Source organism: Mangifera indica, chromosome 15, assembly GCF_011075055.1.
Source record: "Mangifera indica cultivar Alphonso chromosome 15, CATAS_Mindica_2.1, whole genome shotgun sequence".
Taxonomy (NCBI): domain Eukaryota; kingdom Viridiplantae; phylum Streptophyta; class Magnoliopsida; order Sapindales; family Anacardiaceae; genus Mangifera; species Mangifera indica.
In genome coordinates, this window is record NC_058151.1 from 183,877 (window position 1) to 208,813 (window position 24,937).

Here is a 24,937-nt window from a genome sequence, read left to right on the forward strand (position 1 = left end):
ATTTGTTCCTATGGCTGAAGCTGTAGATAAGTACTAAAAGTTGATCTGTCATGAATCTGTCCACACTAAATTTGACAACAATTACAGTACCGTTGTTGAAGCAATCAATGCCGTTGTTGCAACTGGAAAAGGAGATCTTATATTGCTAATTGAACTTGCCAAATAAATGCCAGAGAAGGACAATTTTGTTGAATGTTTCAAGTATTATATATCATCTCACATTATGGCATACACCGCCAAGCTAACAAAGAATCCTAGAAAAGCACCTGCTATAACTTCAACCTCCGTATGGCCAATTGACTCTTTTAAGACAACTGAGTTAATATCCAGACGTCTCTCTGATCCTTCTTCAACGGAAGACATTAACATCTGTTTTGTCTGGTTTAGTAACTGTGGGGAAACATTTGTTGATGAAAAAGAAGTGGGGCCTAGGCTGTTTGTTTTCAGTTTGGATAAGTCTCCTTCCTGTTGACAATCAATCACATGATCCATATCCTGGGAGGAAACGGTTGAGTTAACCTGCTGAGTCTTTGATAGCAACTTGTTTAATACTTTTGCATGAATTCCCACCTCTCTCCTCACCCCCTGCAAGAGGAAAAATCTGCTCTCAAATTGAAATTTGCATTTAAAATAAGATACAACAATTCAATCTAATCGTGTTTACACAGATATCAGTTTGATTTTTAAAGTCGAAGACAAAGTTATCGTATGCTTAACTAAACAATTGCTCACCAGTAATCTAATATAAGTAATACTATACTATACATACAAACAGTGAACACCAATAAGAATATATAAACTGACGGGTCATCATGTGATTGATTGATTTAATTGTTTACTTAATCTCCAATTCAAATTCCCTTAACCATATAATAATACATCAGTTTGTTTGTTCTAATTAGTAGTAATTGAGTTGTCCGTACATAAAATACTATAGATCTGATAGAGGTAAGTTGGTGGTGTGATGACTATGACAAGACACTAGTAAAAGTTTCTTTATGAACAAAACATTAAAAACCAGATGCATTGCAGCAAGAATGGGTTAAGAAGAAGGCGCCAATGACTCGTCCCAAGAAATTTTAGAAGATATTCAATCAATCAAGGAAGAAACAGTAAAAGATGCTGTTCATCTACAAAGATGTCGCACTTTGAAGGTAATTGTACGGCTGTGTTCCCATGCCGCTCTGAATTAATTAACATCAGAATCATGAAAGTTATAACTAGCTTACAACTGACAATTGCATTCAACAGATGTCTGATAATAAACTCATAAGCAAAAAACTTGGACAGCCATCTAAGAAGGGCTAGACTTGTACCTGAGTTTATAGGATAGACAATCTAAAAGCGGTTAGAATTGTACCTGAGAAACTCCGAATAATGTACTATCAGCATTAGAAAAGCCTTAAAAAGATCCAAAGTAAATAGCAGGCATTCGCTGCGTATGAGGACCTGTAAATGGAAGATAATACTAGATACTAATCTCAGTACTCCTTGAGAAGTTCGCAATTTTTCATAAATTTAAATGAAGCTTATCATAAATATGCTCACATGACTCCACAAACACAAGAATCACTTTTGAAATATAAGCAACGGCATTCTGTTTCTATAACACTCCTCTCCATTGAAAGTTTATCTTTGTGATAAAATGTGAGCACAGGGAGATTACTGAAGATGATTGGCAGAGCATCTCACCAATGAAATCATCATCAAGTGCTGGCAGGATTCGGGGGATGTATCGGGATCATATGAATTGATTTGAACTGCTGGATGGTATTTCCATTGATTTTGATGTAACGGCATCAAATGAAAGATCGATAAAACATGCATGTTTCAAGACAAGCTAGGTCATTATTGTGCAACTATCTATTCTGATATCACCTCCAATAGATCAGTGTTCTGTATCAGACAAAACCCGCTTAGCAAATCCTATCATTTTTCCTCAATGTTGTTGTGCACTGGATATCACAAAATATTTACATGAAATCCTTTCAAAATCTCTCAACTATATTTTTGCAATTCTCAATAAGTCATTCTGCAAGAAGCAATTTCTGAGCTTCACATAGCACCAGTCATTGTTTCTCTACCCACAAACACAAAGAATACAAATATTCTACAAGAGATCTCTCCCGCATAGGAAACAGGAGTGGGAACAAGTTTCTGATGACTAGTTTGTGCATGCATTAACAGTCATTAGTACTCAAGACTACACATCAATAAGAGTTTCTTAGCTCAAGCCTTAGTTATTATTTTAGCTATTTTCAAGACAAGTGCATGACCATTACTTGCCCCGATATGCTACATTTCCTATTTTGATTATATGAATTGTTGAGGTAGTTCTAATGCAACTAGAGAGACAATCGGTGGCAAAAACTATGAGGAACTGATATGATTATAGGATGAAAAACCACTGATCCCCCTAGAGAATGCAGGCAGGCATTATGAAACTTGGAAATAGAAAAAACTTACAACAGCCAAACTGATCCTTCAAATAATTTAAGACAAAGTAGAAGAAATGAACAACGGGTAAACACAAGCATCATAAGCTCTTCTATCAGACATGAAAACATCAACTTCTGAAAAATGACTACGCCATTCTGCCCATGATTCAAGTTCCCAGTATTGTAAATAAATTATCTTTAACAGTCAAGACAAACTGACAAATAGTTGCAGTCCACTCACTGCCAATTGACCGGCATATTCTTTGTATAATTAAAAAAAAAAATCATAATAAAGCGGCAAGCACACCTGGGCATCATACATGACAAGGCCGGCATAGACCAAAGTTAGGCCGAAAAAAGAATCCGCGAAACCCCTGCAATCAAATTATGCATAAAAATAAAGACAAAGGAGAAGGTTAACACAGACATCAAACTTATAAACTCCAACCGAAGAAACTAGGAAAATGCAACTACCTTTCAAGAGCAAGACATGTTGCAGCAGCCACAACAGACTATTTATGAACATAGAATAAAAGGTAAAAGCTAAATGAGACTCAAATATTAAGAAAAAAAATTGAAGAAAAAAAGGAAAGAAAAACATAGAATGAACGAAGAGAGGTACTGAGGAATGGGTAGAAGGGAAGCCGCCAGCCTGAACCGCAGCTTTTAAATCTAAACTCTTGCCATAAAGAAGCGAGGCAGTGAATGGCTTAGAGAGCTGCCCAACGGCCGCCGAGACCCCAGCTGATATCAAAACCTTCATATTGATTTATCAATGCTATTGCTACATACCCAGAACAAGAAATGCATTAAAAAAGCGGCACAGAGAAAGAAGCTACCTTGTTATGGACAATTTCAGCTATATCCTCATATCCAAGTTTGATAGCGCAAGTGAATTTAGAAGAAGGTCTCTCTGGGTTTCTGAAACGACCAAGTCTAAAGTTGGTAGAGAGATGGGTTTTGGGATGTGATAGAGCACAAGTAAAACACTGTAATGGCATGTTATCTTTACTTACCGATTGCCAGAAGACTGAAGATTTTATTGGTTGTCTTTGGACTTTTATAATAGACGACGGTTGGTCTCACTGTAACCATCAATGAGAGGATTTTGCTATAACTTCTTTTATTATTTAACAACATTTATCGTTCAATATATTCAGCACCATGAATAATTTTCACGTTGCTACTGATTAAAAATTACAGCTAATTTTGATGCTTGAATAACAGATGAGAGCTCATGATTTTGGTTAGACAATATGAAAAACAAAGTTCAACACAAATGTGAAGTGTCTGTATGATTGTTATCGATCTTAATTAGCAGTGGATTCAAGGTGAACAGCTTGGGTTTAGCCCGAACAGATCAATCCTCGAATTGAAACAATTATAACTCTTTAAAAATCCGATCAAGATCACAGTTGACAACAGATCATGTCTCAACAACAACTCTTTTGCTTATTCTCTGATAATTCTTTTTAATTCTCATTCTTTTTCTTCTCTTACAATTATTCTCTTTTTTTCAGCAATTCTTCTCCATCTCTGGTGCTTCTGATTAACTTCTCTAATGGTATTGTCCACCAAAAAGAGTCAGACTCAAATTGATCATTCTAGATTTGAGCCTAATTTGAGTTAAACCTTGTTTAGGCTTGACTCACATCAAATAATTCCTAATCTCAATAATCCAGGTGAATCACTTGAGTTCGGAGACCAAATTTCTATTTTAGCTGGAAATGAGCAACAAGGTTTAAAAGCAAATCTAATTAGCCAGCAATATCACGTTTTTTGCGCAATCAACACTCTTTGGTCAGGCAATTTTATTTGGTTATCATATGTATTTCCAACTAATGCATTGCAGGGGCAGCTACACAGTTAACCTTTTGAAAAGAAGATAGGATAAGCATCAAATCCTCGCTGAATCTACAATGAAAATCACTGCAACTATGATCATTACATAGATGCTTTTATTAAATTTGATTATGTTTTGCATTAGACCAAGTGGCTGCTGTCCACCTTCTGCACAGCAAGTCGGCAGTAATGACAGATGGAAGATAAACAAGACTGTAAAAGTTTTGAAAATTAATGCGTTGAGCCAAACTAGAGTATTGACCAGAACAAAACGTTGTGAGTAGGAGTTTACAGTCTTGCTTTGGTAGAAAGTCTTGCTCTTAGCTCCTTGGCTACAGCATCAATGAACTCTTCAGTATTCAGATATGTATTCCTGGTAACCCTACAGCAAGAGTTAAATGTTTTACTATCGCAAACTTGAGTGGTAACTAGAACAACAAAAAAAGTAATTATCATCTTTTAAGTACTTACTTAGGTCCGTGAATAAGAAGTGCAAGATCCTTCGTCATCTTCCCTGATTCAACCGTTCCAATACAGGCTGCTTCTAGCTTCTCAGTGAAATCCAATAGTCTAGCATTACCATCCAACTTTGCCCTGAAAACATATTATTATGCTTAGTTTTTCACTTGACATCAAGAACTTAATACTGAAAACCCTCCAAAGCCCCTATGCCTTTTACTGTTGTGAACACCTGTTTTATAAGGGTGAAGCTGATCAAATTATACCTGTGTGCAAGGCCTTTTGACCAAGCAAAAATTGATGCTATGCTGTTTGTGCTGGTTTCACCTCCTTTCTGATGAACCCGGTAATGACGGGTAACCGTTCCATGGGCTGCCTCAGCTTCAATAGTCTCTCCATCTGGGCACACCTGGAACCCAATCCAACTTCTATTACATCCAATGTGAATTAAGACAGGGAAAAAGATAAGAAATTGCATCAGGCAACAAAATCCATGCAGCAGATTTTACCAATACTGATGTCATCAGCCCTAGAGATCCAAATCCTGTACCAACAGAAAACAAATTTGAGAAAAGATCAAAATACAATCTCAAAACCTGGACAGCAGCTCTCCCAGGAAACAACAAAAACAGAAAAAAACCTTTTCCATTTGTTTCTCATAAGAGAAACAACAAGAATTACATAGAAAATATAAACCATGGGTTGTCATCTCACACTAACACAAACCTTGGGCTAAGAAATCACTCTGAACATCCCCATCATAATTTTTGCATGCCCATACATAACCTCCTTCACTTTTCAGAGCATAAGCAACCATATCATCGATAAGACGGTGTTCATACCTACACATAAGCAATATAAGTCAGTAAGTCACAGACAAATCACTGAAATTTGATGAGTAACCACCATGCAGGCAATGTATCTAACCATATCCCTGCCGCCTCAAACTTGGATTTCCATTGACTTTCATAGACTTCCTGAAATATGTCCTTGAATCTCCAGAATGAAAAATAATTAAGTGTGAGTGCATCATATTAATAAGAGAAAATATACGATTTTTACATGAGAAAAGCCTAAAAGATGTTCAATAACTGAAATGATGCAGCTCTTCAGAGCTTCATAAAGAATATATACCCAGTGTTCATCCAGAAGAGCTAGGGACCCTAATGATCTTAAAGGCATAAGTAAAGAAAATCTAATCCAATAAATGTGTACCTTCCATCATATTTTTTAAGAATGGTATTTTTTGTGCTAAGATATAGCGGCCACTTTTTCTGGTAAGCAGTGTTCATTGAAGCCTCAGCAAAAGCATGGATAGACTGTTTCGCATTTCAAGTAGAAGGGCAATAACATCAGCTTCTAGCAGCTCAGTCAGCCACCAAGAAAGAAGAATAATACAGTTTCTTGATCTCTACCTCATCAGTATTATACATGGACAAAGCCACACCTCCAGCACCACTGAAGTTAAACACCTCTAACTCTGTCTTTTCATCATGTCCCTCTGGTACTGCAAACACATAATCAGCCTAGATAAGATGATAACAAATCCAAGCGCTAAAAATTAGGAGAAGTAAAAGGGAGGATAAAAGAGCATAGGTCAGAAATTTAGCAAGTTTGTGCCAGTAGTAGTAATACCAATATATCTCAGAAAGAAGCAAGCCATTTACAAGGAATAGGAGTTTTACCAAAGACTAATTTAAGTTTCCCAGGTCCTTGTATAACTGCATCAGTTGCTCTGTACTGATCACCAAAAGCATGTCTTCCAATGCAGATTGGTTTTGTCCAACCTAAAATGGTAAAACTCCATATTGTTATTTCTTCAAAACCCCTTTCCGATCACAACAACAAACAAGATACAAAGAACCCAGTACAAACCTGGCACAAGCTTAGGGATGTTTTTACAGATTATTGGTTCTCTAAAAACAGTACCTGGAACATTTACTTGAATTAAAACTCCACTAATTAAGAGGGGGGGGGGGGGGGGGGGGGGGGGGGGGGGGGTGGTGTGGTGTGTTGGTTTGAGGGGAAGAGAGAAAGAGGAAAAGAGGCCTAAAAAACACAAACAGGGAAGCTAAATGGACCATTTAAGATGTTGCGAATTGTCCCATTTGGACTCTTCCACATTCTCTTCAAGTTAAACTCCTCAACCCGAGCTTCATCTATTGAACACCTCACCAAATACATCCAACTTTGAAATGAATGACAGTAGTAATATAACAAGGCAAAAAAATCATAACATGGGAAGAAAATATTGCACAATTGTCAACTGGGTAATGTTTACCTGGAGTTATGGTTGCACACTTAATAGCTACATTGTATCTAGAATATCATAAATAGATAGAATTACAAATTTGAGAATGAAAAGCTAATTGCGGAATTAAAAAGCATGAGGTTTGTGGAATTGGGTCAAAGAGTACTTAAGAGTAGCTTGAGCGCTTTCGATAGTAACTTGATCGTCAGTAGCATCACGATTGGGAAGGCCAAGGTCGAAGTACTTGATATCCAGGTCCAGAAAGGGAAAAATTAGCTGAGAAAGAATCAAATAGGAGACTGAGATGAATTCAAATTGAATCAAATAGTAATAATAATAATTTAATTACCTTGTGTTTGATGGATTTCCAAATGACTCGAGTCATTTCATCTCCTGTATTAAAATCACAAGGATCACGACCAATCACTGACTATGAATATGAAATAAAAGGGACTGCACTGCACTTACCATCCATCTCAACGATGGGTTTGGCAACCTTGATCTTCCGGAACTCCATTTCTCCACACGGTAAGAGAATCCCAATAACGAATAGAATTCTACAAATCTCCACTGTGTCTGATATGGGCGTAATGACAGAACGGACTGCAACTTAACGCAGAAGTTTACGGTCAAATATTGCAGGCAGTTGTCTACTTCTGGTTCAAAAAACACGCACGTATTCTTTCAGACATTTACACTGTAATGAATTGTGTAAAACAAGGAAAAGGAGATGTGGGGTGGGGTCTTCGTAAGAGGAGGTAAAGAAGATGCATCCGAATTCACAGAAAACCAGCAAAATAACCATGTCCCGCCCGAGGTTTGATAAGACGACAAATTTTAACAATTAAGTTTTAAAAACTAAAAAGTCCTATCTATTATTATCCTTTTTCGTTAACGAGTTCGTTCTTTTGTTTTTCAAAGAATAATTATCTTATCTTTTATTAAAATTATGAAACTATCATAAATATTTAATATAATCATTAAATTATCAATATATTATTACCAGTTTTTATCATTTAAAGTTTTAAAAAATTATCAAAATTCTAATTAACTCAAACTTTTTTTAAAATTTTTAAAAACCTCTACAAATTTTATTAACACCTTAAACTTTTTTTAAAAGTTTAATTTACCCATACATATTTTTGAAAAGAAAAAAATAAAACAATAAAATGTACTAGCAAAAATGAAAAACAGGTAAAACTTAGGTTTTTTTTAAATTTAGAAAGTAATTTTTTGAAACTTAAAATGGAAGGTAGATAATAGCCGGCCGCCTTTTGGCGTTGAATTTAAAGAGAATATACACAAAATTCCATGGAAACCCACTTTGCTATGCAGAATGGTTAAATGGCTGGAGAGCGCAGGGGACAGACCAAATATTGTAGTAACCGAACCGCCTTCCAAATCGATACAAAAAGGGGGAACTACTATTGGCCAACCCATTTAATAACAAGTACTCACTTTAATTATCCTATAAATGGGTTATTCGATTAGGATGTTACACTCTTATTCTCCTATAACTCTTCTTCTTTTTCCTGATGCCATTGTTCAACATTCAAATCAACTCAAATCTAAACCTGAGCTTAACATTCCAAATTTGAACTGAATTGGAGTTAACCCTTCCTCAGGTTGGGTTCAACTTGAATCCTACCCTAAATTGCTTGCTTGCCCACAAATACATTGTTAAATCTTCTAACTTGTGTAAGCTTAGCTACTGTCGTTGTCTTTCACCGAATGATTATTCCTCAAAGTCAGTTGCAGCATTATGTAAACCCAGCTTTATTCACAAATTAATAAATTGGATTCAGAAAGAACAGGTGACAAAATATTAATGTATAAGAAGCCTTTCAATTATGCTGTCTTACAATCCACTCCCATAAAATTCTCCAAAGGTCTCAATAACATTTGATGTACACATTCTATATCTGGAATGAGATACAAATATTCATCACTGTCTGTTTGAGCATTAACCTGCAGCGGACATCAGCAGCATGAAAATATTCTGATTCTTTCCCAATCTGTAGAAATGCATCATAGGATCAGAGTTTCCTGAGCACAGCTTTCAGATGCTGTTGAAGACTTGCAAGATTAGTACTCATTTGTACCACATAAGACAGCTCTCCATTTACCAACTCGAAAACTCGGCTTATCTCTTTCACCTGCTCAAAAGATTTTGTTTATTAGAAAAGGAATAAAAGGTGGACATCAGTAACTCTTATTCGTAACAAAGCTTGAATTGTATGTGTTGATGCAATTTTTCATCACCAACTGACATACGCAATTCAAAATCTTATGCAAGATAGATTAAATTGGCAATGATTAGAAACTATGAAGAGTCAGAATAGTCTGCTACAGGTGTGTGAGAGGAAAAACTAAGATAAGTAAGAGATTTGTCCGCTAACTTCTACTACTCTTATACTACACTCAAACTAGTGACAACACAGTGGACTTAGGCTTTCCAATTATCAAGCCGAATCATGTGAAAAACCTTTTGTCTCATCTATTCTCTTATCTTAATTTTTCTTCTCACACATCCGTAGCAAACTAACACGAATCTTCCAAGATCTAATTGTTGCTAGTATAACCTATCTTACACAAGACTCTGAATTACGTACATCAATTGGTGACGAGAAATCACATCAACAAAATAGATCATAACAAACATAAGAATTGTACAAATTAAAAATATATACACAAGAAAAATTTACACCCTTTGGAGAATCACTAAGGCTGGATTTTACTATTCCAGCTCCTTATATGAATTGAAATGTAATTTATATATGCAGTTGCTGATATAAAGACAATTAATTACAATAAAGACTAAACACTTCCACTAGAAAGACCCTCAAATTGTAAAAATAATTTGGTCATCATATATCTTCTTGATTATTTAATAGAACCCCATTGTGGTATCTTTTCGCCCCTAAACTTATACGTATTTGACCTCCACATTTTTGGCCTTCCAATCCAAGATTATCAAATTTATCTGGTTTTCCATCATCCATCCAATATGATTATATGCAAACTGCTTAAGCCAGAAATTGGATTTGGATGTACAACTGCATCCATCCCTATGTTATAAATCTTTACATTATCTGTGACACAATTATTATCTATCCAAATTAGATAGTTGGAACAATAACCTACAGTATAAGGCAAAACACACCAAATATAAGCCATAGATACAATTTGGTGGAGAAACTTTGGTAGATCAGAGATTTAATGACTAAGATTAAGGAGGGAATCGTGGACTGACTACATAAGGAGATATCAGAATAGATGCAAATCAATTCCCAAGTTTGAGATCCAACATTTGTTAATAAGCAAGAGAGAGTGATTCATATGAAGCTCTAGGAGACAACAAAATTTATATATAGGGACTGCAAATAACAGCAAAAGAGAATCAAGGAAGTAGCGAGGATTGAAGGAAACTTCTCCCTGCTTTAACAATGCCAGTGACTCCAAATTTCTCTGCTAAATTGTAGCCTCTCCTATCAAAATCATCTTAAAGTAAGAAATTAACTTTGGAGAACAGGTTAGCAGGAAATACAAGGATTCACTTCAAGAAATCAGTACTATAGAAGTACAGGAATTCATCCAAAGCAGAAAAGCCTTTTAGGTAGGAGTTGCACCTCATTCCTGTTGGAGGGCAGCACTCCTAATAGCTATGTTAAAAGATAAGAATCAAATACGATGTTTAACTACATTTAGTCCAATGTTCACAAAGAAGACTTAAACTATTTGAAACAGCAACATCTTCACAAGGTGCCTGACATAGGATAACTGCGGAGAATACATACTAAAAGTACAGTCAGAGATATGATCAGTGATATACTCTAACATCTTGGTTGAATAACTCTATCAACTGTCACTGCTTTGGAAACATAATTTATAACAGTTTTGTTTTTAGGCTTTGCAACCAAAACGTGTATTAATAGTTCAGGAGCTCAAAAGCTAACATACCCAACATATCCCTCACACTCTATCAGCGTGGGATTTTCCTAGATTTATTACATATACAGTCAATTGCTACATGCCTAAACATTAAACGTGTGGTTTACATGCCACTGATTAACAGTTGAGGAAATTACAAAGGGCGGATGAAAAATTACAATTAAAAATTTAAACTTTCTTTAGACTTAACTATGATGAGAATTCCCCACAGTATTAAGCAGAAGCTTATATTACAAATGGGTAGCTAAGAACCAAAAAAAACAGAATACCTTAGAAGCATTCCCCACAAGTTCACTCTGAAGCTTAATTATTTTGTCTGCTGCATTATATGTCCCTTTCTGGAGGCCAAGAAGAAAAGGAGACAATTGATACAAAAGAAACAGATGATTAAGAGTGAATATGAATTGAAAATGAATCAACAAAACACCTGAACTTCAACAAGACCCGTGCTTTGAGCAATAACGACTTCAATAGAACCGTCAGGCTTGGGTCTCCAGTAGCCAGTTTCAGCATGCATGGGCTCTCCAGAACCCAGTTTCCACGTCTTCTGACTGTACGCTATAAAGGGCTAAAAACGCATAAAATAGTAATTGAAAACACAGACATAGAGAGGGACATTGAAGGTGTATGTGTGAATGAATATTAAGTAAAAGTGATAATAAGTTAACCTTGCCAGAATGAGAGAAATGGAGCTCCTCTCCATAATGAAAGGCGTTGATAGTGGGAAAGCCACCCTCGCCTTGGCCTCTCCATGTCCCAAGCAAGAACGATAGTGGTGCGATTGCTGGGTGTAGCTCCATCGCCATTTCTCAAACTAAGAAACGCTTCGATTTTCTCGCTCTCTGGTGCTAAGTAATAATATGACCCCCACCGGTAGCTCCCACCAGGATAACATTGCAATCTTTAGGCCAAAGAATTTATGCCCACCCAAAGTTTGATGCCATCTCAAATGTCTACCAAATAACTTTTGAAAACCCAAAATTCGCCCCATCAGGTGTTAACTGAAACAGATTCTTTTAAACTATGATTTAAATGACTATTTTACCCTGGATCAATTGAATGACTAAAATACCCTTCAATTTAAATAATAACTTTACCTTTATCAAATATTAATTTGTGTCAGTTAACTAATTCAACTGAAATTATCAATTTACCCTTTGCCATAAAATAGCCAAATCAATCCTCAAATTTTTATATTCAATGCAAACTCATCAAGGAAATACAATATAAGATTTTTACATAGAAGAATAAGACTATTACACAGAACAAAAAGAAAAATATCTTACAGTATATCCAAAACAAGAGAAACATATAATTTTTTATGAGTAAAATTTGCGCTTCTACAACCCATACAATATAGCCTAAACCGTAAAAAACCTAATGAAACTGCTATTGTGATTGGTGTACTCGTTGTCATTGTTGTTACTAAAATCGATATGATGAAACCGTAACCATTATCGTTGGTGTTTTTGAAGTTATCGTAAGTTGTCTAAGAAGTGAACAAAACACATCAAAAAATTCTCTTACATTATCTGAGTTATTATCGTTGTCTTAACGGTCGCCGTTAACCAATTAGTAATTGTTTTGAAACTTTACAATTGAAAATTTCTAGAGCATGTCTCGCAAGACGATCCATAGGAAAATGGAAAGCCAAAAGACTTGATTTTGTCCTTTCAATTTTCGTTGAAACTTTAGAACAAGTGGTGTTTCCTCATTCGCTATAAAACGAATAAAAAAATTTTTATTCGTCCACATTTTTCAACATTCGGTGTAAATTGACCAAAAACCTTCCAAGTGTCTCAATTTTATTGGCTAAAGCAATTACAATGATCGACCAACTGTCGATTTTTGTCCAAAATTTTCCAGCCATCGATCTGAGATGTTTTGCTCATTAATACCGCCTAACACGAACTGCATTTTATTTACTTGTATTGCGCCGCCGATTTTTCAAAAAAGCAGTTGTTTTCGGGTCTGCAAGACACATGTTCAACACAAGTTTCACCGCACCAACTCGTTTCCATAAAATCGCTGATTCAATTCGTCCAACACACCAAAATTTCAGCTGACATGACACAGACTAAATGCTCCACGTATCACAATGGAAGGAGTTAACTTAAAAATAAAATTTGAAAACCTGCTGCGTCATTAAATTCTCTATAGTAACTTTTTGACAAATAAACAAATATTTTATTATATTTTTATAAATACGAATTTTTTATTTGTTTAAAGTGTTATCCAACTCAGTGCGCATTTACTTCATTAGCCTTCACACTAACGTTTTCTGTCAATTTTAACGTTTGATGGGCGGGATTTTGGGTTTTGTAAAGTTAACGGGTATTAATGTGAAAACATACCAAATCTAGGGTGGGAATAAGTCCTTTGGCCTAATCTTTACGCTATGTTGCTTCTAGAATTTTATTCAAGAGACTGTTCTAAAATTAATATATAACACAAAGTCCACTTAAAACTCTTGAGCTAGCAGTGTTTTAAAATCAGAATCGAACCAATTGAATCAGGTCAATTCAGTAAAAGTAACCGCATTTACAATATTAGTATCCCTATAACTGCAAAAGAATGTATCATATTTTTACCACCACCAATTGAAAGCCGATGTTTTTTAACTATCGGATTAATCTGCTTATATTAATCACGTTACAAGGGAATGCATCATACAACAGACACATTTGATCAAACTGTCATACTAATAATATTAGCATCCTTGCAACTGTAAGAGAATGCATCATACATTACCACAATTATGAATCATGATACCATCATTACATGAGGTCAATCAAGTCAAACCAATCATGATAACAATGCTAGTATTATAGCAATTGTGAGAGAATGCACCATGCCACTTAACTACAATTTTGTTTGGTCTTGGCCAAGTCTATCTAATAAAGAATATATGTCACATATCACTAAAATACAATTCTATTTAGATGAATATTATTTTAATAATTATTTAATTTATCACCAACCAAACTATTCAAGACTTATACTAACATTTTGATCAAGTCAATATCCATTCTTGTCTAAAGATATTGTATATCAAAAATTTATTAGTATTAAACACATTTAAAATTTTTAAAAATCTCAGGGGAACATACTTATAACCAAAAAAAAAGTACTTAGTAATTTGTATTAAAAGATTACAAAATTTATGTTTATTTTATCACAATTTCTTTGGGAACAAGATCAATAAAGAAATTTAATTAATTAATTTCATTATTTAACTATATGAAAAAAAAATGTTAATATATTATTAATATAAAAGTATTTTAGAAAATATAAAAGTAAATATTTTTTCATAGCAAATGATAGTACAATCAAATATAATTATAATTTATATATAGTAATTTTTTTAAAAGATTTAAATAAAAGAATATCTTATGTATGATCATTCACGTTATACAAAATCCTAATTTTATGTAACACATGACTATTCATATCTATAAAATGATTTTTAATATTTGGAATACAATATCTTAACTGTCTATTATTTTATTACTGACCAAATATAAAAATCATTTATTTGTATCAAATTCATTAAACTTAGTAATAATTTATATACGTTAATTTTCAAATCTCTATGTGAATGATAATATTTCCTATCCGAATATCTCTACAATAATATACAAAGGGATTTAGGAAGAAAGAAACAAACAAAAGGTGCTGAATAGTAAATTAAAAAAAAAAAAAGGAAGAAAGCGGTTAGAACTGTATTGATAGGGATTAAAAAACGGTGATCCATGGAGTTCACCCCGCTTTCATAGCAATGGATATGACCATTCCCCTCTCTCACATTCCTCCTACGAATATTTTTCATTCCAAAATTTCTACTTCTGTTATAACTTAATCTCTCAAAAGCCAATCCACTTTTGTTGTATTGTATTGTATTGTATGTACCCTTTGTTCTTGTTTTTTGTTTGTTTCTAATATATGCATGCTCCAAATTTGGCACCTTTCTCTTCTTTTTCGTTTACCTTTTCTAACTTTCTCATTCTTCTTCTGCTTCCTCAACAAACCACCCTCAAAGCCCTCTTCCTTCTTCTTCCTCACCTTCTGGTTTGTCTTTCTTTCTTATGCAATTCATAAATCTTGTGGTCGCTTGTGATACATACAGTTATTTTGAATCTTTCATACTATTTTGTTGATGCATGTGACATTACTAACTTTTGCACATTCAATTTTGACACACTGATCAGGAAAATTCAGAGGGGGTGTTATTGAATTACCCCATTGATGTCATCATGGCCTTTCAACTGGCTCAACTCATCTGAGGTAAGTGTTTGATTGTATGATGATTTGTTGTCGGAAATTTTGAAGCTTGATTTTAATGTGTTGAAATGAATCATGTGATGAAGTTGAGCTATAAAACAGCATCAGAAGAACCACAAAAACTGGATGCAGTTGGCAAGAATAGTTCCTTGAATTGGGATCAGAAAGCAAAATTTACTGCCAGTTCTGGTGCTGTTGGTTCACCAAGAGAATCTAGATATACAGTTTCAAAGATGGATCCTCTTTCCAAGCCTAACTCCAATTCACACAATAATTATCAACGCTCATTGCCAAGTCCTGGTAAGCCACCAAATTCTGAACAAACAACAACTACTACAACAAGAAATGCTGATATGAAAAGTAATTCCATAACAAGCCATGGACAAGGAAGTGGTAATTCCAGTCGTAGTGACAGCTTAGAAAGCTCCAGTGCACCTCTTAGACCTCACACTGGTGGGGATGTTAGATGGGATGCCATTAATATTATGAATGCTAAGCCTACTCCAATTGGTCTCAGCAATTTTCGGCTTCTCAAGCGCCTTGGTTATGGAGACATTGGCAGTGTGTATCTTGTTGAACTTAGAGGAACTAACACTTACTTTGCCATGAAAGTTATGGACAAAGCTTCTCTTGCAAGTAGGAACAAGTTATTACGAGCTCAAACAGAAAGGGAAATTCTTGGACTTCTGGACCACCCATTTTTGCCCACTCTATATTGTTACTTTGAAACTGATAAATTTTATTGCTTGGTAATGGAATTCTGCAGTGGAGGCAATCTCCATTCCCTTCGACAGAAACAACACGACAAGCACTTTACTGAAGAGGCTGCCAGGTTTGTTGCTTCTTCTTTAGTACCTTATGGTAGGTTTAAGTATACCGTTTCACGAAAGAGATGTTGAGTATTTATAGATATCCCATGTCGCTGACATTTTTCTAAAGTGACAATATTTTAACCAAAGTAGGAAGAGGATACCTTATTTCTTCATTATGTCTTCTTTAACAGGTTTTATGCATCGGAGGTGTTATTGGCTCTTGAGTATCTACATATGCTAGGCATCGTGTATAGAGATTTGAAGCCAGAGAATGTGCTAGTAAGAGATGAGGGACATATCATGCTTTCAGATTTCGATCTCTCACTTCGTTGCTCTGTCAGTCCAACATTAGTCCAATCCTCATCTGTAAATGCCAACAATGGTACTTATGGCTTTGGAGGAATTCTCAATGATGGGCATGCGGTCCATGGATGTATGCAGCCATCAACATTTTTCCCACGCATATTGCCCTCAAAAAAGAACCGCAAATCTAAATCAGATTTTGGCCCCTTTGTTGGAGGTGCCCTCCCAGAACTAATGGCAGAACCCACCAATGTACGCTCCATGTCATTTGTTGGCACACATGAATATTTAGCCCCTGAGATCATTCGTGGAGAGGGCCATGGAAGTGCAGTGGACTGGTGGACATTTGGCATCTTCTTATATGAACTGTTACATGGCACAACTCCCTTCAAGGGACAAGGCAATCGAGCAACACTGTTCAATGTTGTAGGGCAGCCATTGAGATTCCCAGAAAGTCCACAAGTCAGCTCCATGGCTCGTGACCTTATAAGAGGACTTTTAGTGAAAGAACCCCAGAAGAGAATTGCTTATAAAAGAGGAGCTACAGAAATAAAACAGCACCCATTTTTTGAAGGAGTCAACTGGGCTCTTGTGAGAAGTGCAATGCCTCCTCATGTACCTGAACCTGTAGACTTTTCAGTTTTTGCCTCGAAAGAGTCTTCTGCTCCTGGAGCTACAGCCAAGAAGGCGGCACCGGGAGCCTTTGCTGATAAAGACACTGATAGTCCGAAAGATTCTTATGTAGAATTTGAGTATTTTTAGAATGTGGATAACAAAATGCGCTGCTTTTGGGCACAAATTTACTTGTGTATACAAACAACTAAAAGGGAATCCTAACAAGACTTTTTCATGGATGGAGAAAGAATAAATTTTGTATGTATAGGGATGGGAATTTCTTTTCCATGTATTAATATTTTAATATATGAGATTATATAGATTACCAATTTCGTTTAGAAAAATGCTAATATTTGAACCTCTATATCATTTGAAGGAGGATTATATTCAAATTAAGTAAGTTCAATCTCAACTCAAATAAACCAAACTTGAGTTGAGATAATCTCAATTCAAATTCAAATTAAATCGACTTTAAATCAATATGTTATCTATCTTTTCATCATTTACTCCAACAATTTTTTTGTCAGCTCAATTATAACTTTTTGAATTTGAATCTACCTTAAACCAACCACTATTTATATTCACTTGGGTTCTATAATGTGACTGAGTGCTCCTACTAAATGCACATAGTAGTTTAGCCCTGTTCTTGTTCGCAGCCCTTGAAGAGACATGAATTGTGAAAGCTGTATTAGCCCATCAGAGCAATCAATTACTGTAACATTTTATCAAATTCCCGATTTGATTAGACTCAACAGAGAATCTACAATCTTAAAACTGCAATCTTCTTAATAATTTGCAACTGAAAAGAATGTTCTTGGGAGGCGCAAGAACAATACAAAGGATGGATAAAAAAAGTCAATTAGTCTTGAGGGTAAAGTTACGCGGAAGAAAAAGGTCAAATCTCCATGTAACACGCCAGAATTTCTGCTACAAACATACTCAAATCATCATCATTTCTAGCTGTATTCAGTTTCTTTCTTGATTTGAAACTTCAACCAGACGGTGATTATATAAATAGTACCATCATATGTAGGAATTATAGATTCATCATGTCTTTAAGTTTCCATTAAAATAATGTTATTCAGCTTCAGCTTTATTGTTCCATGAGTAAATAATGCTTTTTATGTCTATTTCCAATTCTTGAAGTGAAGAGTCCAAATAAAATGTGCAGTTACTTCTAACAAGAATACAAGATATATGTGTATGATTCGGTATAGGAAAACCACTGGCAAAAGACATAAAAGTTTTCACCATAATTAAAAAAAATTACAAGATGTTGTTCTCTTTTACTAAACTTTTAATTTTAACTTATTTTGATTTTTTTAGTACATTCATCCTTTTTTTATATATACTTTAATAAAACTTTTATATAAAAACTTTAATTAGTAGATATTTGATATATGTACTCGTTGATTATACTCTTATTTGTAAGTCACTTCTATTAATCAGTGTATCTGTCAAATCAGTTTAATTTTTTTATTATGATCACATATCTTTTTAAAAATTTACATTTAGAATAACCACTTTCTGAATTTGAATAACCCACCCCTTTTTAAAATTCGAGTTACCACTATACAACACTATCCATATAGAAAATCCATATATAATGTCAATATGGGAAACAGAGAAGTAAATTTCCTTGCAACTTAACTACATATTCATGTACCTGACAGCTATTACCTTTGAAATATAACCACATCTACCCAATATAAACTGAAAAACTTTCCTTGAATGTTGCAAGTTTATTGTTAATTTCGGGGCTAAATTCTTCATAGTTAAATGTATTGTTCATGGTTATGAACTGGGTGCAAGCTGGCTCTTCAATCAATCCTTTCTGTCTGCTCCATGTGAAGGAAGGATTTTGTTATCAATCAAGCTTTTACTTTGACTCAGCCAATATTTCTTTACAAAGGAAGTCAAGTACGAAAGATACAACAAATAAATCAATGACAGGGTAGACTAATATGCAGTAAACTTTATATATAATAATAATAATAATACAAAGCACCTGAAATGTATTTTAGTTCAAATACAGACAGAGAAGTTGGTAAAAGTAGAATTCACTCACTGACAGCTGGCCATGTTTGATTAATCCCACTTTGTGAAAGACTTTTTTCTCTTGAGATTACAGTATGTAATAATATAGTTAAATCCCATCTTAACAAAATACTAGCAAAATATTGGGTATATATAAATATATAAAATGATAATAAAAGATTGGAATAAATTTTGAACTTCTAAACTATATATTTTAATCCCATTTTGTCAAGGACTTTTTCTCATTGGTGCACGTTTGCTGTAGTTATTTTCAGCTTTCTCCAGGTCTTAATCTAGCTGCATCATTTACCTACAGAAGCATCAAAATATTAGACATGGGGCTTTCATATTCATGGGAGGCAGTGGCCTGGCCCCCAGCTATATTTGTTAATGTCAACACTCTTTTACAGACAAATACCTTTTTTTTATTTGGCTTGCAATCTCCAATCATAAACATGCCTCTGTGTATGTGAAGACTTACTGAGAATTCAAGATTCTTATATAGATAACCGAGTGATCAATAATATATAGAGAGAGAGAGAGAGGCTCAAGTCCAAATAAATGCGCCTCCCATTCAACTTGACAATATCTTTGAAGTTTTCAGTGTGAACCAATGAACATGCTTCCAATAGCCAAAGTCCCTTCAATGCTCCTAGCTAGCCAGTTTAACTTTTTTTTCCCCATAAATATTCTCAGCTCTGTCATTTCTTCTTTGTTGTTCTTGTTCAATAGCATCATGGTGAGAGGGAGGCCTTGTGCTCTCCTCTTGATATTTTCTTTTGTTTTAATCATTCAATGTTCAGCTTCAGCTTCTGCAAGTGCAACTTCTCATTCATCTTCAATGAAGATGGAGTTGATACATCGCCATGCTCCCCATCTCAATACAGGGCCTAAAACTCAACTCGAGCTGATTAAAGACCTCCTCCACAGTGACATTATCCGTCAAAATATGATTGCTCATAAACGTAGTCCAAGAAGACATGCTCTGGAAGCAGCTAACACTGGTAGTACAGCCATTGAAATGCCATTGCTAGCTGGTAGAGACTATGGAACAGGCGTGTACTTTGTGGAATTCAAAGTTGGAACACCATCACAAAAATTTATGCTGGTTGTTGATACTGGAAGTGAGTTGACATGGATGAATTGCAGATATAAATGTGGTGCCAATTGTACCACCAAGGGAAGATTAGACAAAAGAAGAGTGTTTAAAGCAGATTTCTCTTCTTCTTTTAAAACAGTTCCTTGCTTTTCTCAGATGTGTAAGATTGAGTTCATGAATCTCTTCTCTCTCACACGTTGCCCAATTCCCTCCAGTCCTTGTGCCTATGATTTCAGGTATCTTCAATTTCTCCCTTTCATAGTCAAGATAATGATTTGATTAAGTTTTTAAGACTATATATCAGTCTTTGTTGTATAAGACTGCAAATTTAATTGGTGCAGTTGGGTTAGCCAGGTGTGTACAGTGAGGGGAATTAGTTGGGGTAATTGAAACAGTGTTATCATTTAATAAATAGTAATGGCTGCCTTCTTGTAATATTTGCTTTATGGCTGTCACATAGATGAGACATGACTGAGACTCAATTGCAGTTTGGCTGAATCTCAGCCATTCACATGAAATGGCTAGTTAAAGTGCTGCTGATAAAGAAACAACTCCTCTTACCTACATCCAGCAGCACATTCAATGGCTATTAATGTCAGTAGGTAAGCTTAACATGACCCACATACATCTTTAGTTACCCGCTCAAGGACTACAGGAGCAGCAGCAATTCCCTATCCCTTTGAGCTTAATGGCCCTTCCAACAAAGCCAGAACATGTATTTGAAAGCTTTAATGTAAGGAAGATACAAACGTCAAGCTTATGTGAATTTGTAATTGTTTTCTTTTCTCAGGTATGTAGATGGGTCAGAAACATTGGGAATTTTCGCAGAAGAGACAGTCAGTCTAGACCTCACAAATGGTAGGAAGTTGAGAATCAAAGATGTGGTAATTGGTTGCAGTGACTCTTTCCATGGCCAGAGCTTTGTGAAAGCGGATGGTGTTCTGGGGTTAGCCAATGGCAAGTACACTTTTGCTAAAAGAGCCTCTGAACATTTTGATGGAAAGTTCTCTTATTGCCTGGTTGATCACCTGAGCCACAAAAACGTTTCAAATTACATCATATTTGGGAGCAACAATAATGAATCATCATCGTCTTTACTGGGGAAAAAGCGATACACCGAGCTGGAGCTTGGCCTGCTTAGTCCATTTTATGCTGTAAATGTTATAGGCATTTCTATTGATGGGATACTGTTGAAAATACCAATTCAAGTATGGGATGCAAACAGTGGTGGTGGTACCGTTGTTGATTCTGGTTCAAGCCTAACATTTTTAGCAGAGCCTGCATACAAACCTGTGATGGCTGCGTTGCAGACTTCTGTGTTAAATTTCCAAAGATTAATGCTGAAAGGAGTACCAATGGATTACTGCTTCAATTCAACAGGATATGATGAGAAATTGATGCCAAGTTTGGTGGTTCATTTTGCAGATGGAGCTAGATTTGAGCCACATAAAAAGAGTTACATAATTGATGTTGCTGATGGAGTCAAGTGTCTTGGATTCGTCTCTGTAGCTTGGCCTGGTATTTCAACAATTGGCAACATAATGCAGCAGAATTATTTGTGGGAATTCGACCTTGCTCAAAGTAAACTGGGTTTTGTTGCCTCAACCTGCACCTAATAAGGCTGTCATCATCAAAATTGTTTTTTCTTTTTCATATCCATTTTTTTACTAATAATTTTCTCTTATTTATACATATGATCTGTATCTTTATGTATTCATTTAAACTTTCTAATTGTAATGTGATATTGAAATCAAAATTATCACATGCCTTGACTGTAACCTGGGTGACGTGAATGCAGATGCTTCTAGTAAAGCAAACCATGTGTTGTTACCTTGTGATTACATGAATATTCATTATTAATTTTCAATTATTGAGACATTTACATCATCATGAAGCCAATTTTTGACCCAACAAAACTGACCACAAATATAAAATGGTCTATATGGGACAGACCATTGTAACACTTCTAGATAAATACTATAAATCCCGTATTGACAAAATATATAATAATAATAAATTAGTTAAATAGTTAGTAAGTTTTTAAATTATCAAAACATGCTTTGTAACTGTATTTAAAATAAATAATATATTGATAGTGAATTAAGCTATTAGACGAGAATATTACAATTGATATTAGTCACTAATGATAATGGGACAAACCTAAAACCCTATAAGGAATTGAATATAATACTCTTACACAAATTTCATATTAACAAACTATAAAAAAGATATTAGATATGTATAAATATCTTATAATTATTTGAGAATGATAATATAAAATTGATTAATAAGTCTTTGAACAAGTTCCATAAAAGGATGAATGTAACATTTTTAGATATTGGATATATATGAATATTTCAGGTTGCTTAAAAATGATAATTTAAGATTAATTAAACATATAAAAAAATGTTAGATATATATCAACCTCCAAAATATGAGCTTCCACATTAGACGTGATGTATCATATCTCCGAAGTCGACTTGCCTAGAATGACAATGACAATTTGAAAAATAATTTTTCAAATCATTATCCCCTTGCTGCTCGTGCTCGGACTCTCGACGTGAATGACAGCATTCCTGACGTGCACGCATAACATATCAGTATAAAATGTCTTCTGATGAAGTTGCTATCAATAAAAACACCCCAACTACTCAATCTAACAGCTCTGTTTAAGAAGATTTGGCTGACCAAATTGGCCGATTGCGGTATTTTAATTAAAGAATTGAAATAGGCAGTTATAGATGTGGAAGGCACATGCATGGAGATTGAGAAAATGCAATGCAAATAGTTCCATGTGTGAATTGCATAAATCAAGGCGACTTCCTCGGCACCCAACCTAACATACACAAGTTAACTCTTGGCTCTTTTGCCTTCAACTAATCATATAACAAAGTCACCCAACCCCTACATTCAACATTGTCTAGGAATATCAAAATAATACTACTGATTAAATATATATTATTTGGATTGTAAAGTATAAAAACAAAATTATAACCGATTTTATGTTTAAAGTCAGAATATTTTAATAATAAAACAAACTATTAAATTAGGATGTTAAGGGTAATAATGTCTCTACAAAGTGATTACCAACCAATTCTTACATTATTGTCTCAACATTTTCCTAAAGTAGTGGATACCAACCAACCACTAGGGTAATATGTATTTGGCTTTGAATTGTATTTGGTCCCATCAATCACAATTGGAACCATTTTCAACTTAGGATTTTGGCTTACTTACTTTTTCTTAACTCAAGTAAATCAAACTTAAAATAGTCTGAATCTAATGAGCAGATTCATTTTTTTGAATCTTTTATCTTTTTTAATTTATTTTTAGGTGAATATTTTTAATTTTATCTTCAATAATTTTTATTCTTCTTTTTTAGCATTTTTCAATAGTTTCTTTAACAATCCCACCATCAACTCAAATAAGATCAAACTCAAACTCAAATTATTGTAGATTCAAACTTGTTTCAACCGAATCACCTTTAAATGTAATGCTCCATCCATGGTGGTAAAGCCTAGGAGTGCGTTAATATAATATATATATTCACAAAAAGGCACTATCAACCGTGACTAGCTTAATTAGTCTTTCTGTCTGTCTTTGCTTCAACTGTCATTGTTGATTGTGATTAATTTTAGCTTCGGCCATATAAATGACAACGAATGAGGCCCAAAACGCATCAGAGTTTGGGCCACAGAATCTACCTCCATTAATGACTTTTGGGTTGCCTAATATTTCTCCACTTTTTAAGATGTCGGCAATCGGGAACAGCAGCTTCTTCAACCACTATTATAATTCTAAGTCTAGAACAATCTGACTGGCTGGGATAAATGTTATCCCCTAATTAATTACTCAAACTTTGAATCAATTAATTCAATTTGACTTGAAACCCAATTTATCAATTATTTTGTCTTCTTCTTTTTATCCATTGATTGATTTATTTTCTTCTTTAAAAGATCTATATGAGCAGAATTACACAAATCTATCTCTTCTAGAATTCGCCATGGTTAAATATAATAATAATAATAATAATAGGTGACAAAAATATTATTAGTGGAATATGATTGAGTGTATATAGAAGGTGACACGTACACATCATGTTAAAGATCAAACGTGGCAGATCGGAATCTTGATGTTCTTTATTATATTATAAAAAACATAAATAAATTAAATAAATGGATGGGAATACTTTGCCACAAAGCAAGCAAAAGCAAAGCAACTGTTGATAATGCCATCCATCTTCCTTCTCCTTCTGGGTCTCTACCATGGCTTTTGCCTTGTGTGAAAACTCCAAATTATCAAGTGGCTTGGTCACTTTCAATACCTTATTTTATCTTCTTATTATAATAAATGACCACAATTTATTATCACCTACTACTCCATCATCTTATTAAAAACCACATTATGGCCCTACCAAAATTAATTTTTTTTCAATTATTTTTATTAAAAATTAGGTTGAATTCAGTTCAGACTCACAAAACTTCAAATTCAAAATAAAAATATTAATTACTACTTCTATTACGACAACTGGATTATTTGTTGAAATAGCAAAAAAAAGATGGATAAATTGCCAATCAGTCCATAAAATTCAACAAGAAGAATTCAAAAGAAGCTAGTATTGGACAATAACCAATGTCTATGGTTGTTGTTTGAAAACAACACTATTTTCCCCTAGCTAGATACTCCTCCTTTGGTAGCCCATGAACCAACTTACATTAATCAGTGAGAGAAAGCAAACTTAAATCTAACCTAGAATATTACATTCTTTATAGAGTGAAAGTAATTAATTTTTTTTTTTTGGATGTTCTTGTTACTTTTCGTAACTATTGGGTGTCTTTAAATATTCAGG

At 34.5% G+C, this 24,937-nt stretch overlaps 5 protein-coding genes across 6 annotated transcripts; 2 read left to right on the plus strand and 3 right to left on the minus strand.

The window, feature by feature from the left end:
• Positions 1-116: 116 nt before the first annotated feature.
• LOC123198010 lies at positions 117-3,533 on the minus strand. Its single transcript, XM_044612579.1, has 8 exons — positions 3,525-3,533; positions 3,455-3,468; positions 3,278-3,359; positions 3,061-3,195; positions 2,913-2,950; positions 2,746-2,812; positions 1,361-1,449; positions 117-601 (listed from the first exon to the last, which is right to left on the minus strand). Exons 1-8 carry the CDS (start codon positions 3,531-3,533, stop codon positions 217-219), a joined length of 819 nt encoding a protein of 272 aa, XP_044468514.1. The 3' UTR covers positions 117-216.
• An 820-nt stretch (positions 3,534-4,353) lies between these two features.
• On the minus strand, positions 4,354-7,772 carry LOC123197283 (isocitrate dehydrogenase [NADP]-like). 2 transcript variants are annotated; one of them, XM_044611504.1, is made up of 15 exons: positions 7,459-7,772; positions 7,340-7,383; positions 7,157-7,266; positions 7,021-7,058; positions 6,821-6,898; positions 6,615-6,668; positions 6,425-6,526; positions 6,155-6,246; positions 5,955-6,058; positions 5,667-5,735; positions 5,466-5,581; positions 5,249-5,283; positions 5,006-5,148; positions 4,752-4,874; positions 4,354-4,662 (listed from the first exon to the last, which is right to left on the minus strand). In XM_044611504.1, exons 1-15 carry the CDS (start codon positions 7,505-7,507, stop codon positions 4,569-4,571), a joined length of 1,251 nt encoding a protein of 416 aa, XP_044467439.1. In that variant the 5' UTR covers positions 7,508-7,772; the 3' UTR covers positions 4,354-4,568. The 2 variants fall into 2 exon arrangements, with proteins under 2 accessions (XP_044467439.1, XP_044467440.1); XM_044611505.1 differs by lacking the exons at positions 6,615-6,668; positions 6,821-6,898 and having other exon boundaries at positions 7,459-7,771.
• A 1,033-nt stretch (positions 7,773-8,805) lies between these two features.
• Positions 8,806-11,818, minus strand: LOC123197284 (UPF0678 fatty acid-binding protein-like protein At1g79260). Its single transcript, XM_044611507.1, has 4 exons — positions 11,610-11,818; positions 11,369-11,509; positions 11,211-11,279; positions 8,806-9,146 (listed from the first exon to the last, which is right to left on the minus strand). Exons 1-4 carry the CDS (start codon positions 11,745-11,747, stop codon positions 9,027-9,029), a joined length of 468 nt encoding a protein of 155 aa, XP_044467442.1. The 5' UTR covers positions 11,748-11,818; the 3' UTR covers positions 8,806-9,026.
• Positions 11,819-14,826: 3,008 nt separating this feature from the next.
• Positions 14,827-17,185, plus strand: LOC123197282 (serine/threonine-protein kinase RHS3). Its single transcript, XM_044611503.1, has 4 exons — positions 14,827-15,009; positions 15,150-15,225; positions 15,309-16,054; positions 16,226-17,185. The coding sequence occupies exons 2-4, from the start codon at positions 15,187-15,189 to the stop codon at positions 17,097-17,099; spliced, it is 1,659 nt and encodes a 552-aa protein (XP_044467438.1). The 5' UTR covers positions 14,827-15,009; positions 15,150-15,186; the 3' UTR covers positions 17,100-17,185.
• Positions 17,186-19,500: 2,315 nt separating this feature from the next.
• Positions 19,501-21,955, plus strand: LOC123197600 (aspartic proteinase NANA, chloroplast-like). The gene is made up of 2 exons (XM_044611925.1): positions 19,501-20,324; positions 20,879-21,955. The coding sequence occupies exons 1-2, from the start codon at positions 19,603-19,605 to the stop codon at positions 21,702-21,704; spliced, it is 1,548 nt and encodes a 515-aa protein (XP_044467860.1). The 5' UTR covers positions 19,501-19,602; the 3' UTR covers positions 21,705-21,955.
• The last annotated feature ends 2,982 nt before the right edge of the window (positions 21,956-24,937 follow it).